Genomic DNA, 15523 nt, shown 5'->3' with positions numbered 1-15523 from the left:
TCGGGCGCGCTCGGGTTAACCGAGCAAGGCGGGAGGATCCGAGTCTGCTCGGACCCGTGAAAAAAACCATGAAGTTCGGGCGGGTTCGGATTCAGAGAAACCGAACCCGCTCATCTCTAGAATGTGGTATAAAGAAGATTTGTGTCCAAATCCATTTTCTTGCAGTGTTCTATAAATGTGTGTGTATAATACATATATGTGTGGGAAGCGGCACCATAGCATAGGATTTCTATGGGATCAAATTTGTCATGCCCCTTCCCTGTGAGGCATGCGCCCTATGTTCTTATTGGAAAAGCGGGGGTAGCAAAACATACTTCACAGTTCAGGTTGCTGTGGAAAGTGCAAGTGGACAGTACATGATATAGTCATACAAGTTCAAATGGTGGCTTTGGGGACTGATAAGCATGTCTAATACTCACACAGCAGCACATTATATAACACGTGTGTGTGTGTGTGTGTGTGTGTGTGTGTGTGTGTGTGTGTGTGTGTGTGTGTGTGAGTGTGTGTGTGTGAGTGTGTGTGTGTGTGTGTGTGTGTGTGTGTGTGTGTGTGTGTTAATATTTCACTGCCTGAAAGTATCTAGGGAAAGGGGACCCTAGACTGCCCACCCTAACTGCCAGTAAAGAAAGTGCTACCAGCTGAGACCTGTAGTGCTACACACAGAGAGAGAACGAGTGCCAATGCACTGCCTGGAAGTAGTAAGTTTCAAAACAATTTACTTTGAGGCACAATTTCTTTAATTTGTACATATTGTATATACAACTTAGCAATGCAATTAAACACAATTATGATAATAGGAACAATTTATAAATATTTATCATAACTGGCAAATGCACAAATATTAAACCTCTAACCCCAAACACCCTTACAGTCGTTTTTATTTAGTTTTTATTTGTAATACATATGTACCAATCCAAGTAACTTTATTTTAAAATTTCTTAATGTTCCAGTAATTATGGATGTTCCCAGATTTTATAAAGCCAAAACTTTTAACTTTGAAGACTACTTTTCTTGGAATTTAGCGGTAGTGATTAGTAGGTTTATATATTAGACAGAATACATACAGGTGACCGAGTGACGGGATGCTGCCGACAGTGGCATCCTGTAAAGCTGGAATCCCGGCAGTGAGTCCCCTCACCAAGCTTTGATAGCTTTGATCGCCACAGGTTATATTCCCACTAGGGTGGTGGCGTGGATCCACCACCCGAGTGGGAATATGGGGCAGTGGTAGGAAATATGTCCCGCCGGCATTTCCCCGCCTGTCGGGGTTCCAGCGTCGGTATTGCAAACGCCGGGATCCCAACAGGTGGGATATTAATAACATCCCATTCAGACTCAGTAGCAGTTTTGCTAAAATAGCAAAACTACTACTGATAAAATCGCATGCTGAGGGCCGCCCAGCGTGTGTAATGCTGCCCTGCATTGCATTCGCATTTAAAATGCGATCACATTGCAAGAACCATGAAATAGAGGTAGAATAGAGGCGGTGCGGCGACATGTTTCCCGTTGCAGGAAACACAAACGATATCATCTGGCTGCTCTGAAAATGGCCATGACACACCTGCGTTTTCTGCACCACTCACCACCAACACCGCGTTGCCGCCCCCAAATGCCCACCACCTTTCAATTACAATGTGATCGCATAATGCTGAGATGTGATCGCATTGTGAAGGGTCATGCACACACAATGTGACCCCTGTGCATGCGCAGATGGCTGAAAATCGTCCGTTTGCAAAATCGCAATAACCCCCAAAAGGCAGAAATTTAGTACAATAATGACATCACTGCTTATTTTACAGTTCCTTCTTGGAGTGACTAGTTGTATGTACACAAAGCTAGAAGATGCTTATGGTTTATGACAGTATGGGTTAGACTAACCTGTACCTGGACCAAATTTAGTGAAGAAAATAACTTACTAAGTGATGTTAAACTGCTAAAATGACACATTACATTAGTAGAGTGCTTTATAATATGAATGCATGCACTAAGGTAAATCTAGAGTAACATTCTATTCTCCTTGAGGAACAGACAATGCTGGGCCTTTAGGGTCATCAAATTTATCATTTGTTGAAAGCTGCATAATCATAAAAATTCCATATGACAGGATCCACAACAGGATAATACAGGACACAAGCCCCATCCAGATTGCAGGAGTGAAAAAAGATGTGCAGTCACTTGAATAGGAGAAAAGGTTGTTATTGATGTTGAATCCTTGAATCTGAAAAATATAAAATATGGGTTATTCTAGTAAACATAATTTGCAGTTTAAACAAAGCTTATATGCACTTCCATTAGGAGACGAACACTTAGGATCTCATGCATAGCGAGACCTACACCAGATTACATAGTGTAAAATATATAATGGGATTCAGGCATGGGTTCAGGCATGGGCACGGTGGCGGGCCACGCTATTTTATTCTCCCTCCAGGGGGGTCGTGGACCCCCACGAGGGAGAATAAGTGTCGGTATGCCGGCTGTCGGGATCCGGGCGCCGGTATATTGTGCGCCGGGATCCCGTCAGTCGGCATACTGAAGACCACCCTTCAGGCATATGTGCCCATGTAGACTGGTGTGAATCTGACACTTACTGTATGCGTGCTTGTGTCTGGAAAAGCGGGATGGGGCCATCTAACATAAGCCAAGCACAATATACACTTATTATTTTCTTAATTACAAACAGAAGAAACTTGCGTTCTGTTGAAAATACACGTATGTATATGTCCGCAATTGCTGTTTTTTCAGTGGAAGTTGGGGAGCGCATTTTATACCTGCAATTTAGAGAGCAATTGCGAACTTGTATGACCTCATTGATTTTTTTAATTGAAATTGTTTTTTGTCATATAAATTTAACCCTTCACTACTTCAAGAAGCAGCATTTTAATAAAAGTAGCACAATGGGACAATTGTACCCTATACTGGGAACAATGATAATTAATCCCTACGTAACCTAAATGATAGTGCTATTATAGGCTTTACAAAGATTTCTTTTCATTCATGTAATGCATAGGTTTTAATGTGAAACAGGGCAAGTCTCTTAATAGATACACAATATTTTACATATATTCATGTAACTTTATATAGGTGAATTAGCTGGCATTGTAGTACTGTAGTTTCAAAAAAGGTGTGCAGTGTAGCTATAAGACAAATACAAAACCATGAAGGTGATTCAGATCTGATCGTAGATGTGCTAAATTTAGCACATCTACGATCAGTTTCTCAGACATGCGGGGGGACGCCTAGCACAGGGCTAGTTCACCCCGCATGCCTGGCCCTACCCACCTGCAAGTGTGCAAAAGTATGGCATAGCGGCGATGCTTGTGCACCCGTTGAGTAGCTCCCTGCCAATGCAGGCCACAACTCACCGCGTCCCGGATCGCAGAGGCTGTGCGTGACGTCACGCAGCCGCCGCGACCCACCCCCGCAATGGTCCGGACATGTCTTCGTTGTCCGGGCCAAGACCCATGTGATGTTAGTGTATTAGAATGCTTAATATTTGTAGACACTCCCTTACTAATCTGTGTAAGCCTGAATCTTCAATGATGGTCCCTAGGACCAGGGGGATGCTGGGAAGTGGGTGGTCCAGTGTGCAGTGTGCTTGGAGTTGGTGATGGAATAAACAGCACAGCAGTGAACTCACATGTCTCTGTGTCCTGATGACTGGATTTACAAACATATGATCAAAACATGGTGTCAGAAGAAGTTTAACTTGGACTGCTAGTGCTCTCAGAGTGTGAAAGAATCCTGCAGCAGTCTGTCAGGCTGTGATACTCAGTGTCTGGAAAGCCTGCCGTGTGCTCCTCTCTTCAAACAGTGAGTAACCATGGATAAACTAGCTCCTCCAACCGGCATGCTGATGTCTGGTAACTTGTCAGAAAACTGGAAAACATTTAAGCAAAGGTTTAATATATATCTTGCTGCATGTGGAGCTGATACAGAGGCTGACAAAATGAAGGCATCCATTTTCCTCCATGTGATAGGAGAGGATGTGCTGGACATTTATAATAGTTTTCAGTTTGATGAGGGGCAGAAAATGGTGCTATCTTCTATAATGCAAAAGTTTGAAGATTACTTTGTGCCAAGGAAAAATGTGACATATGAAAGATATAAGTTTTTCACATGTGATCAGAAGTCTGGAGATGGATTTGATCAGTATGTTACAGAGCTGCAATCACTCAGTAAAACCTGTAAGTTTGGTGATTTAAAGGATTCACTGATTAGAGATCATATTGTCTGTGGAATACCTGATAATGGACTCAGAGAGAGATTGCTGAGAGAGCAAGACCTAACACTAGATAAGGCAGTGACTATGTGTAGATCTGCAGAAATAACTAGCTTTCTAGCCAAAAAGTTACACAAGAAAGTTGATGCTGCTGTCCATGTAGTACAGAACACAGAGCCAAGCAAACCTCCATTCTCAAGAATGAAGCAGTCTAAGCCACAGTCTAATAAGGAAATGTGTAGTAGATGTGGAAATGCTCACAATCCTAAAATGTGCCAGGCTTATGGTAAAACCTGGATGAAATGTGGTAGACTTAATCACTTTGCCAAATGCTGTAAAATGGAAAGTGAAACCAAAGTGCATGCTATTAAACAAACAGAGGAACTCTTTGTGGATTGCATTGAACTTTGCAGTGCAGATAAGAAAGAATGGATTGTCCCTTTAACTGTGAACGAGATTGTCATTCCCTTTAAGCTTGATACTGGCGCGCAGGTGAATTTAATATCGTTTCAAGACTATAAGACTTTTAGAGTAAAACCTAAAATTCATCCAGCCAAAGTGAAAGTTACAGGGTACACCGGGGAGGAAATTCCTGTGAAAGGTACATGCTTAGTGACACTGAAATATAAGGGACAACAGTTTAAAACATCTCTACTGATTGTGGATAAAAATGTGCAACCGATTCTAGGATTAAGTTCCTGTGAAAAACTAAGCTTGCTAAAGAAAGTTTTTATGGTGACATCACAAGTAGAAGATGACTGCAAATCAGGATCATCATACATGTCAGATGAAGGGTACAGTCATGTTGTCTTCATTATGGTTAGGTTGAGATCTTAAATCCACCTGATTTCTTCTTACTTCTGTTCCACGCTCTGTACGTATAGTATAAGATCTTGGTGCTACTTTTGCTTGCACAATACCTTTCTGCCCCCAAATACCTTTCTCGTGATCGCGGAGATGGACTTGGTCACCCGATTTAAGATCAGATAAGCTTTTTGCTCGCCTGTCATGGAACAGTTTCTGTTTCGCCTGTTGACGTTCCTTACTCAGTCTGACCAACGCTGAGTTATGTGTATTAAGCAGTTCATCATGTATCAGGAGATTTGCTCTAATCCTCCATCCCATCAGCATTTGTGTAGGAGAAAGTCCATTCTGTAAAGGTGTACTGTGGTAGATTAAAAGACTTTTGTAGAAATCATCTTTACCTTCTTGAGCTTTTTTCATGAGACTCTTTACAGTTTTTACTGAACTTTTCACCAACCCATTTGAGCGTGGATAGTGGGGACTTGACGTAGTATGGACAAATTCCCACTCATCAGCAAATTGTCTAAATTCAGCACTGGAAAACTAAGGACCATTGTCAGTGAACACTTCCATAGGAACACCATACCTTGCAAAATTGACTTCATGCAATTCATTACGGCTTTACTAGTAGTTGTATGTAGTGTCTTCACCTCAGGGTAGTTAGAGTAATAATCAGTCACGACAATGTACGTTTTCCCATTACAATCAAACAAATCTGTGCCAACTTTCTGGTACGGTCTCTCTGGCACTGCGTGAAGGCTCAGTGGCTCGACTTGTTGTTTCGGTCTATACGTAAGACATAATTCACATTTAGCTGTAGTCTGTGCTATGTCTTGGTTCATTCTTGGCCAATACATAACTTCACGCACTCTCCGCTTACATTTTTCTTCTCCTAAGTGGCCTTCATGTATCTTGCACAGCATAGTTTTTCTTAGTCGTGCAGGTATTACAAACCTATTGTCTTTGTAAATAATACCATCGACAACTGTAAGGTCACTGCGGTACATCCAATAATCATGGATAAGCAGCAGGCCCGCATGTTTTTCTGCTGGCCAACCTTTCAGAATGATATCTTTCAACACTTTCATTGTGTCATCTGCCTCAGTTTCTTTCCTAATCTGTTCTTGTCTTGCAAGAGACACTGGTAGAGAAGCTACGATCAAATTAACATAGGCTTCTATCTCTTCATCCATCAGACTTTTGGAACCTTCACTTTTGTCCACAGCACGAGAAAGTGTATCAGCAATGTACATGTATTTGCCGGGACAGTACAGCAAGTGTACATCATATTTCTGTAGTCTGATAAGCATTCGTTGAATTCTCATGGGACAGTCATGTAATGATTTAGTCATGATAGCTACCAATGGCTTGTGGTCAGTTACCACTGTAAATGTTTGACCATACACAAACTGATGAAATCGCTCACATGCATATGTGATCGCTAGAAGTTCTTTTTCTATCTGAGCATACCTTGTTTCAGCACTTGTCAGTGTTCTTGATGCATAGATTACTGGTTGCCATGTATCCTCATGTTCTTGTAACAGCACTGAGTCTAGGCCAAATTGCGAAGCATCTGCTGCAATTCTCATTCTTTTCGCAGGATCAAATAATTTTAGCACTGGTTGCTCTGTAATGATCTGTTTCAAGTTTTGCCAACTTTCTTCTTATTCATGTGACCACATCCACTCGTTATCTTTGTCCAACAACCATCTAAGAGAGGCTGTTCGTTCAGAGAGTTAAGAAATAAACTTTCCTAAGTAAGTAATCATTCCTAGGAATCTTCTGATGTCGTCTTTGTTGTTAGGACGTTCCATGTTCACTATGGCTGATATTTTCCTTGGGTCTGGTTTTACACCTTGATCCGAGACCACGTCGCCCACAAAGGTAAGTGTATTCACGCCAAATTCACATTTGTCCTTGTTTAGCTTTAGATTCACTTTTTTGACAAGTTCCATTACTTGTCTCAATCTAGAATCATGTTCTTCCTTTGTAGATCCCCAGACAATAATGTCATCCATCATTGTTTCACCACCTGGAATATGTTCAAAAATCATGTGTATCTTTTTGTGATATACTTCTGGAGCAGACAATATTCCATATGGTAGTCGAAGAAATCTGTATCGACCCTCTGGTGTATTAAATGTACAAAGCTTTGAGCTGGCCTCATCTAGCTTCATTTGCCAGAATCCTGAAGATGCGTTCAGTTTACTGAACCATTTTGCTCCTGCAAATTGCGACATGATTTCATCTTTGGTTGGTAGTTTGAAATGATCTCGTTTAATAGTTTTGTTTAAATCTCTGGGGTCTAGATATATTCTGAGTTGTCCATTTTTCTTTTCAACAATTACTAAGGAGGTTACCCATTCAGTAGGCTCATCAACTTTCTGTATCACACCCAAGGCCTCCATGCGATTTAACTCTTGTTTCAGTTTTTCTCTCAGCGCAAACAGCACTTTTCTATAGGGGTGTATCACTGAAGAAACTTGCGTGTCTATATTTATTTTATGCTCTCCAGGCAAACAACCTAGACCTTCAAACAAGTCTCTGTATTCTGTAAACATCGATTTGCAGTCAGCTTCTACTTGTGATGTCACCATAAAAACTTTCTTTAGCAAGCTTAGTTTCTCACAGGAATTTAATCCTAGAATTGGTTGCACATTTTTATCCACAATCAGTAGAGATGTTTTAAACTGTTGTCCCTTATATTTTAGTGTCACTAAGCATGTACTTTTCACAGGAATTTCCTCCCCAGTGTACCCTGTAACTTTCACTTTGGCTGGATGAATTTTAGGTTTTACTCTAAAAGTCTTATAGTCTTGAAACGATATTAAATTCACCTGCGCGCCAGTATCAAGCTTAAAGGGAATGACAATCTCGTTCACAGTTAAAGGGACAATCCATTCTTTCTTATCTGCACTGCAAAGTTCAATGCAATCCACAAAGAATTCCTCTGTTTGTTTAACAGCATGCACATTGGTTGTTTCACTTTCCATTTTACAGCATTTGGCAAAGTGATTAAGTCTACCACATTTCATCCAGGTTTTACCATAAGCCGGGCACATTTTAGGATTGTGAGCATTTCCACATCTACTACACATTTCCTTATTAGACTGTGGCTTAGACTGCTTCATTCTTGAGAATGGAGGTTTGCTTGGCTCTGTTTTCTGCACTACATGTACAGCAGCATCAACTTCCTTGTGTAACGTTTTGGCTTGAAATCTAGTTATTTCTGCAGATCTGCACATAGTCACTGCCTTATCTAGTGTTAGGTCTTGCTCTCTCAGCAATCTCTCTCTGAGTCCATTATCAGGTATTCCACAGACAATATGATCTCTAATCAGTGAATCCTTTAAATCACTAAACTCACAGGTTTTACTGAGTGATTGCAGCTCTGTAACATACTGATCAAATCCATCTACAGACTTCTGATCACATGTGAAAAACTTATATCTTTCATATGTCACATTTTTCCTTGGCACAAAGTAATCTTCAAACTTTTGCATTATAGAAGATAGCACCATATTCTGCCCCTCATCAAACTGAAAACTATTATAAATGTCCAGCACATCCTCTCCTATCACATGGAGGAAAATGGATGCCTTCATTTTGTCAGCCTCTGTATCAGCTCCACATGCAGCAAATTATATATTAAACCTTTGCTTAAATCTTTTCCAGTTTTCTGACAAGTTACCAGACATCAGCATGCCGGTTGGAGGAGCTAGTTTATCCATGGTTACTCACTGTTTGAAGATGGGAGCACATGGAAGGCTTTGCAGACACTGAGTATCACAGCCTGACAGACTGCTGCAAGATTCTTTCACACTCGGAGAGCACTAGCAGTCCAAGTTAAACTTCTTCTGACACCGTGGGGTAAATTTACTAAGATTCGTATTTTCCCGTTTCAGGTCAAAGTTCAATCACGAATGACATCGAAAGTGTAAAACTGCAACTTTTTGAATTGATTACGACTAATTTACTAAGCTGTCGTATTCGGGTTTTTCTTTTCTTCCGATGTCGATGTCATTCGTGTTTTTTTTTATATTTTTACGGCAGTGATTAGCAAAACACTGCCGACTTTTTTTACAATCAATCTCGGCCGGATCTGTGTGATCCGTGCTGGGGTTTATTTATTTTTATTTTTTTAATTAAACACTGTAAAATAATAAAAAAAAATGCGTGGGGTCCCCCCTCCTAAGCATAACCAGCCTCGGGCTCTTTGAGCCGATCCTGGTTGCAAAAATATGGGGCAAAAAATGACAGGGGTTCCCCCATATTTAAGCAACCAGCATCGGGCTCTGCGCCTGGTCCTGGTCCCAAAAATACGGGGGACAAAAAGAGTAGGGGTCCCCCGTATTTTTAAAACCAGCACCGGGCTCCACTAGCTGGACAGATAATGCCACAGCCGGGGGTCACTTTTATATAGTGCCCTGCGGCCGTGGCATCAAAAATCCAACTAGTCACTCCTGGCCGGGGTACCCTGGGGGAGTGGGGACCCCTTCAATCAAGGGGTCCCCCCCCAGCCACCCAAGGGCCAGGGGTGAAGCCCGAGGCTGTCCCCCCCATCCAATGGGCTGCGGATGGGGGGCTGATAGCCTTTGTTGTAAAAGAAAAGATATTGTTTTTAGTAGCAGTACTACAAGTCCCAGCAAGCCTCCCCCGCATGCTGGTACTTGGAGAACCACAAGTACCAGCATGCGGCGGAAAAACTGGCCCGCTGGTACCTGTAGTACTACTACTAAAAAAATACCCAAAAAAAGACAAGACACACACACCGTGAAAGTATAATTTTATTACATACATACACACATACATACATACTTACCTTAAGTTCCCACGCAGGTCGGTCCTCTTCTCCAGTAGAATCCAAGGGGTACCTGTTGAAGAAATTATACTCACGAGATCCAGGGGTCCAGGCTCCTCGGGAAATCCAGGGGTAATCCACGTACTTGAAAAAAAAAAAAAACGGTGTCCCGACCACGAACTGAAAGGGGACCCATGTTTGCACATGGGTCACCTTTCCACGAATGCCAGAAACCCACTCTGAGTTCTGTCTAAGTGGGTTTCTTCAGCCAATCAGGGAGCGCCACGTTGTAGCACTCTCCTGATCAGCTGTGTGGTCCTGTCCTCACTGACAGGCAGCACACGGCAGTGTTACACTGTAGCGCCTATGCGCTACATTGTAACCAATGATGGGAACTTTCTGCTCAGCGGTGACGTCACTTTAGGTCAACCGCAGGGCAGAAAGTTCCCATCATTGGTTACAATGTAGCGCATAGGCGCTACATTGTAACACTGCCGTGTGCTGCCTGTCAGTGAGGACAGGACCACACAGCTGATCAGGAGAGTGCTACAACGTGGCGCTCCCTGATTGGCTGAAGAAACCCACTTAGACAGAAGTCAGAGTGGGTTTCTGGCATTCGTGGAAAGGTGACCCATGTGCAAACATGGGTCCCCTTTCAGTTCGTGGTCGGGACACCGTTTTTTTTTTTTTTCAAGTACGTGGATTACCCCTGGATTTCCCGAGGAGCCTGGACCCCTGGATCTCGTGAGTATAATTTCTTCAACAGGTACCCCTTGGATTCTACTGGAGAAGAGGACCGACCTGCGTGGGAACTTAAGGTAAGTATGTATGTATGTGTGTATGTATGTAATAAAATTATACTTTCACGGTGTGTGTGTCTTGTCTTTTTTTGGGTATTTTTTTAGTAGTAGTACTACAGGTACCAGCGGGCCAGTTTTTCCGCCGCATGCTGGTACTTGTGGTTCTCCAAGTACCAGCATGCGGGGGAGGCTTGCTGGGACTTGTAGTACTGCTACTAAAAACAATATCTTTTCTTTTACAACAAAGGCTATCAGCCCCCCCATCCGCAGCCCATTGGATGGGGGGGGACAGCCTCGGGCTTCACCCCTGGCCCTTGGGTGGCTGGGGGGGGGACCCCTTGATTGAAGGGGTCCCCACTCCCCCAGGGTACCCCGGCCAGGAGTGACTAGTTGGATTTTTGATGCCACGGCCGCAGGGCACTATATAAAAGTGACCCCCGGCTGTGGCATTATCTGTCCAGCTAGTGGAGCCCGGTGCTGGTTTTAAAAATACGGGGGACCCCTACTCTTTTTGTCCCCCGTATTTTTGGGACCAGGACCAGGCGCAGAGCCCGATGCTGGTTGCTTAAATATGGGGGAACCCCTGTCATTTTTTTTCCAATATTTCTGCAACCAGGATCGGCTCAAAGAGCCCGAGGCTGGTTATGCTTAGGAGGGGGGACCCCACGCAATTTTTTTTGAAAAAATAAGCACTTTCCCACCCCTACCCACTGATATACATGCACGGATCTCATGGATCCGTGCATGCCTATCCAATCACGAATAAAAAAAAAAAGGTCTGGTTTTTTTTAGCACTTTTTTACGAGTTGTAATTTTTCACGGCAGTGTTTGTTTGTTTTTTGCTTTGCACTTCTTAGTAAATGACCGAGATTCATACTTAAACAGCCGCGTTTTGACCGATGGTGTATTCATTCGTAATTTTTTACTTGGACTTGCAAAAAATTACGAATGCCCTCATCTCTGCCGTGATTAGTGTTTAGTAAATTACCGAGATGACACTTTGATGAAAAAACGGCATCTCGGTCAAAATCGGGAGCTTAGTAAATTTCCCCCCATGTTTTGTTTATATGTTTGGAAATCCAGTCATAAGGACACAGAGACATGTGAGTTTACTGCTGTGCTGTTTTATTCCATCACCAACTCCAGGCACACTGCACACTGGACCACCCACTTCCCAGCATCCCCCTGGTCCCAGGGACCATCACTGAAGATTCAGGCTTACACATATTAGTAAGGGAGTGTCTACAAATATTAAGCATTCTAATACACTAACATCACATGCACTAGGGATCCAGACTGCGGCAGCGATCCAGTCTGAATTAGGCCCTAAGTTTTATTTTGTTTTAGACCAGCTGAAAGAAGAAATGCTTATGGGATTTTAAAAAGACACAGCAGTGGTTTACCATAGTGATAGAATGTTCACTTCCCTAATACATATTTATAGATCAAGCAGCACAGATCAACTGTACATTAATCTTGTTTGTTTATACTAATTCAATGCAAGAAATTAAAAAGTGTTTAGAGTACATTGTGTGCAGGACAGATAATCTGTTTTACATTGTGCAGAAAAAGTCTAATGCCTGTTTACTATGAAATCTGAGACTAGTGCAGGTCATGCATGCTGCTTTGCAACAGTCATGACTTCATTGTCAAGCCTTACAGTAAGTGTGGCGTGGCCATAAGTCACTTCTAATGGAATTGACCCCTATGTGTGGGTAGAGGGATCCTGAGGTTCAACATTAATTACAGACTTTCTTTTGGTTGTTAATAAATGAGCTGTTGTCCTTATGTTATTACTTTCTTTACATGACATGTGATCCTTTATTTCTATTACAATAGCTGCCCGTCCAGCATCTGTATAATAATAATTACGTCAATTTCACACTTTTAATACATTGTATCCTATTTAATTATTATATATGTTGTGTTGTTCTAAAGCTGGCCACACATATAATTATTATCTTTTGATCCAGCCAACTAATTGATTGGTTGGAATAAAAATCTGGGCCCTCATTCCGAGTCGTTCGCTCGGTAATTTTCTTCGCATCGCAGCGTTTTTCTGCTTAGTACGCATGCGCAATGTTCGCACTGCGACTGCGCCAAGTAATTTTGCTATGAAGATAGTTTTTTTACTCACGGCTTTTTCTTCGCTCCGGCGATCGTAGTGTGATTGACAGGAAATGGGTGTTACTGGGCGGAAACACGGCATTTTATGGGCGTGTGGATAAAAACGCTACCGTTTCCGGAAAAAACGCGGGAGTGGCTGGAGAAACGGAGGAGTGTCTGGGCGAACGCTGGGTGTGTTTATGACGTCAAACCAGGAACGACAAGCAGTGAACTGATCGCAGATGCCGAGTAAGTCTGAAGCTACTCTGAAACTGCTAAGTAGTTTGTAATCGCAATATTGCGAATACATCGTTCGCAATTTTAAGAAGCTAAGATTCACTCCCAGTAGGCGGCGGCTTAGCGTGTGTAACTCTGCTAAAATCGCCTTGCGAGCGAACAACTCGGAATGAGGGCCCTGGTAATGTGTGGAAGCAAATAAAAATCGTCCACTTTCTCCCAAATGCTGGAAAAAAGATGAAAATGGTCATTCAGACAAGTTGGTTACATCCTTTTGATTTAATCAAGTAGTTCTCATTTATACAGGAATAGCATGCAGATCAGTCCATTGTAGAATACATCCTAAATTCAAACTTTTAGACTGCCAACAAATGGGGTTTGGGTTCATTGAGGCTGTGTTCCTGCTGATAGCATACACTTCCCAGTGGTAAACCTCATACTTGCAGTCTAATATCTCATGTATCAAGTTTATTGGGGATATGGGTTTCAGCTCAATAGTACAGCTATGGGCTCCAATATAAATCTAAAAATATTTTTTTTAAATAACGATAATTCATGTCCTCAGGTTTCCACTTAAAGATGGCATAATGTGATTGGTGTTTATGTTCAGGTTAAAGTTTTACTTTTGGGGCAGTCAAGCTGAAAGAAGCTCCATATTCCACTGGACACTCTGTCCTCTCTGTCACCTCCTAGCCCACCATCTCTGCCTGAGTTCATCTCTCCTGCACTTCAAGACAGTGTGGCCTACAGGGAGGTGTGATTCAGCCCACAGGACTGCCTAAAGCTGGGTACACACCTGGCCAACGGATCAGCCATTTGGCTGATCTGCCAACCTAACTAACGATTGGTAAGTGAAGTGTGTACACACTTATCAATCATCTGCCTGATGTGTTGTGTCTGAGATGCAGTTGAGGTATCTGTCACAAGCGGTCTTTGCAACAAGTGTATGGGTACATGGTTCACTTAATACATATTACAATATTTATGCTCCTACCACCTACTTTATATCACTTAATAATTTGCTGTAACTCTTTGCTGATACTTCCTTGATATGGGCGAGGAAAGGGGGGATTTTAATGTGGTAGCCTCTACTTCTCTTGATAGGCAATCCTCTGCCCAAGGCCTTCCTCACCAACATATGGTTGATATTACATACTCTCTTGAACATCTTACAGATGTATGGAGACTTCCCCACCCCCTGATAAAGAATTAACACATTATTCTACACCATGTAATGCTTATTCTAGACTAGATTATAATGTACAGATTCCTTATTATCCTACTCCTTCTCTTTTACAATTGAAGCCCTAGGTCTACCTGACTATTCTTTGATATGAAACTCTCCAGTCTCAAATGGAGATTTTAGGCATTGGAGTTTTTCATATTTTTAACTTCCTCTAATAAATGTAAAGAAATAATGCAGTCCACAACACAACACAAAACCAACGTAATCCCACAATCAGAGATGCTGCAGTGGCCCATATGGAGATCACAGCACTTGTCATTGTTTATGTAACTCTGTCTCTATAGTTAACAGAGTAAAGTTTGCTGAATGTCAGCCTAGGTTTGATGTATTGGTTCACCAGATCGGGGAACACCAGATCAACCCCAATAAATGCCTTTCCTATACATGGAGATAAAACCAGTCCTTCTTATCTTTTACATAAGATTAAACTTAAACTTTCATTATTTCTATTTGTTTTATGTTAAATAAATATTTTAATTATTAATGAAAACTGTTTCCATTCGCTGGCCACAAATCTAAAAGATTATCTTTCCAACCAGCCAAAAATCTGGTAATACAGTATATAGGAGAAAACAACACCCGCCATTTACTCACAAAAAAGCAGAAAACAAACAAAAATGGCCCTTTAGACAAGTTGGTTAAATCCATGATATAACCAACTTGGATAAACATTCACTTTCATTCACTTTCTGGCATTTGGGAGTAAATGGCCAATTGTCATTTGCTCCCTCATGTTGTCAGATTTATTTTCCAACCAGCCAATTAGTTGGCAATTATGCCACGCCCCAAAAAGTATCCAGACCCAACCCACCTCTCTACGGCCCTGCATATGTGTGAAGCCATCCTCACTATTCTTTGCCCTTGTGAGAGAGCCCCATAATAATTCAGTTCTGTCTCTTAGATTGTATTGTAGCTATGATCAAAATGCGTATGGTTCGTACTTGTGTGCCCTCATTTTATAAGAAGGTGCAATGAGAATTCTTACAAGATACAGTCCGCAACTTGGTGTATATTTAACTCAGCATCAACCACTTTATCTTTTATGTTTAATTAATGGCACAGTAAAGATTTACAATTTATGTGCAGTAAATTCATTTTACTAACCTAACCTCAAAGCAATATATCAGGCAAAGTAGGTCTGATGAAACAGCTGGGGATGAAACAGCTGTCTAGCTGGGAAGGGTTGTGCAGCTAATCTTGAAGTGACGTCTGTTGTCTAAGCATGGTGGGCCTTATTCAGATGTGGCTGGAGAATGCATTGCTGCTGCATAGTTTTGGTAAATGGAGGAAGTCCCCGCCCCCTCCCCACT

General features: G+C 42.0%; 1 protein-coding gene across 1 annotated transcript in view; it reads right to left on the bottom strand.

Annotated features, from left to right (window-relative positions):
- Positions 1–730: 730 nt before the first annotated feature.
- LOC134932613 (V-type proton ATPase subunit S1-like) overlaps positions 731–15523 on the bottom strand; it is a 163382-nt gene continuing 148589 nt past the window's right edge. Inside the window, exon 10 of the mRNA XM_063927180.1 lies at positions 731–2218. Within this exon, the coding sequence (XP_063783250.1) occupies positions 2009–2218 (210 nt within the window). The 3' untranslated portion in view covers positions 731–2008. The remainder of the gene's footprint in view (positions 2219–15523) is intronic.

This window comes from Pseudophryne corroboree, chromosome 6, assembly GCF_028390025.1.
Source record: "Pseudophryne corroboree isolate aPseCor3 chromosome 6, aPseCor3.hap2, whole genome shotgun sequence".
Lineage (NCBI taxonomy): Eukaryota > Metazoa > Chordata > Amphibia > Anura > Myobatrachidae > Pseudophryne > Pseudophryne corroboree.
The sequence above is the reverse complement of the archived record's forward strand: the minus strand, read 5'-3'. Positions and strand labels throughout refer to the sequence as shown.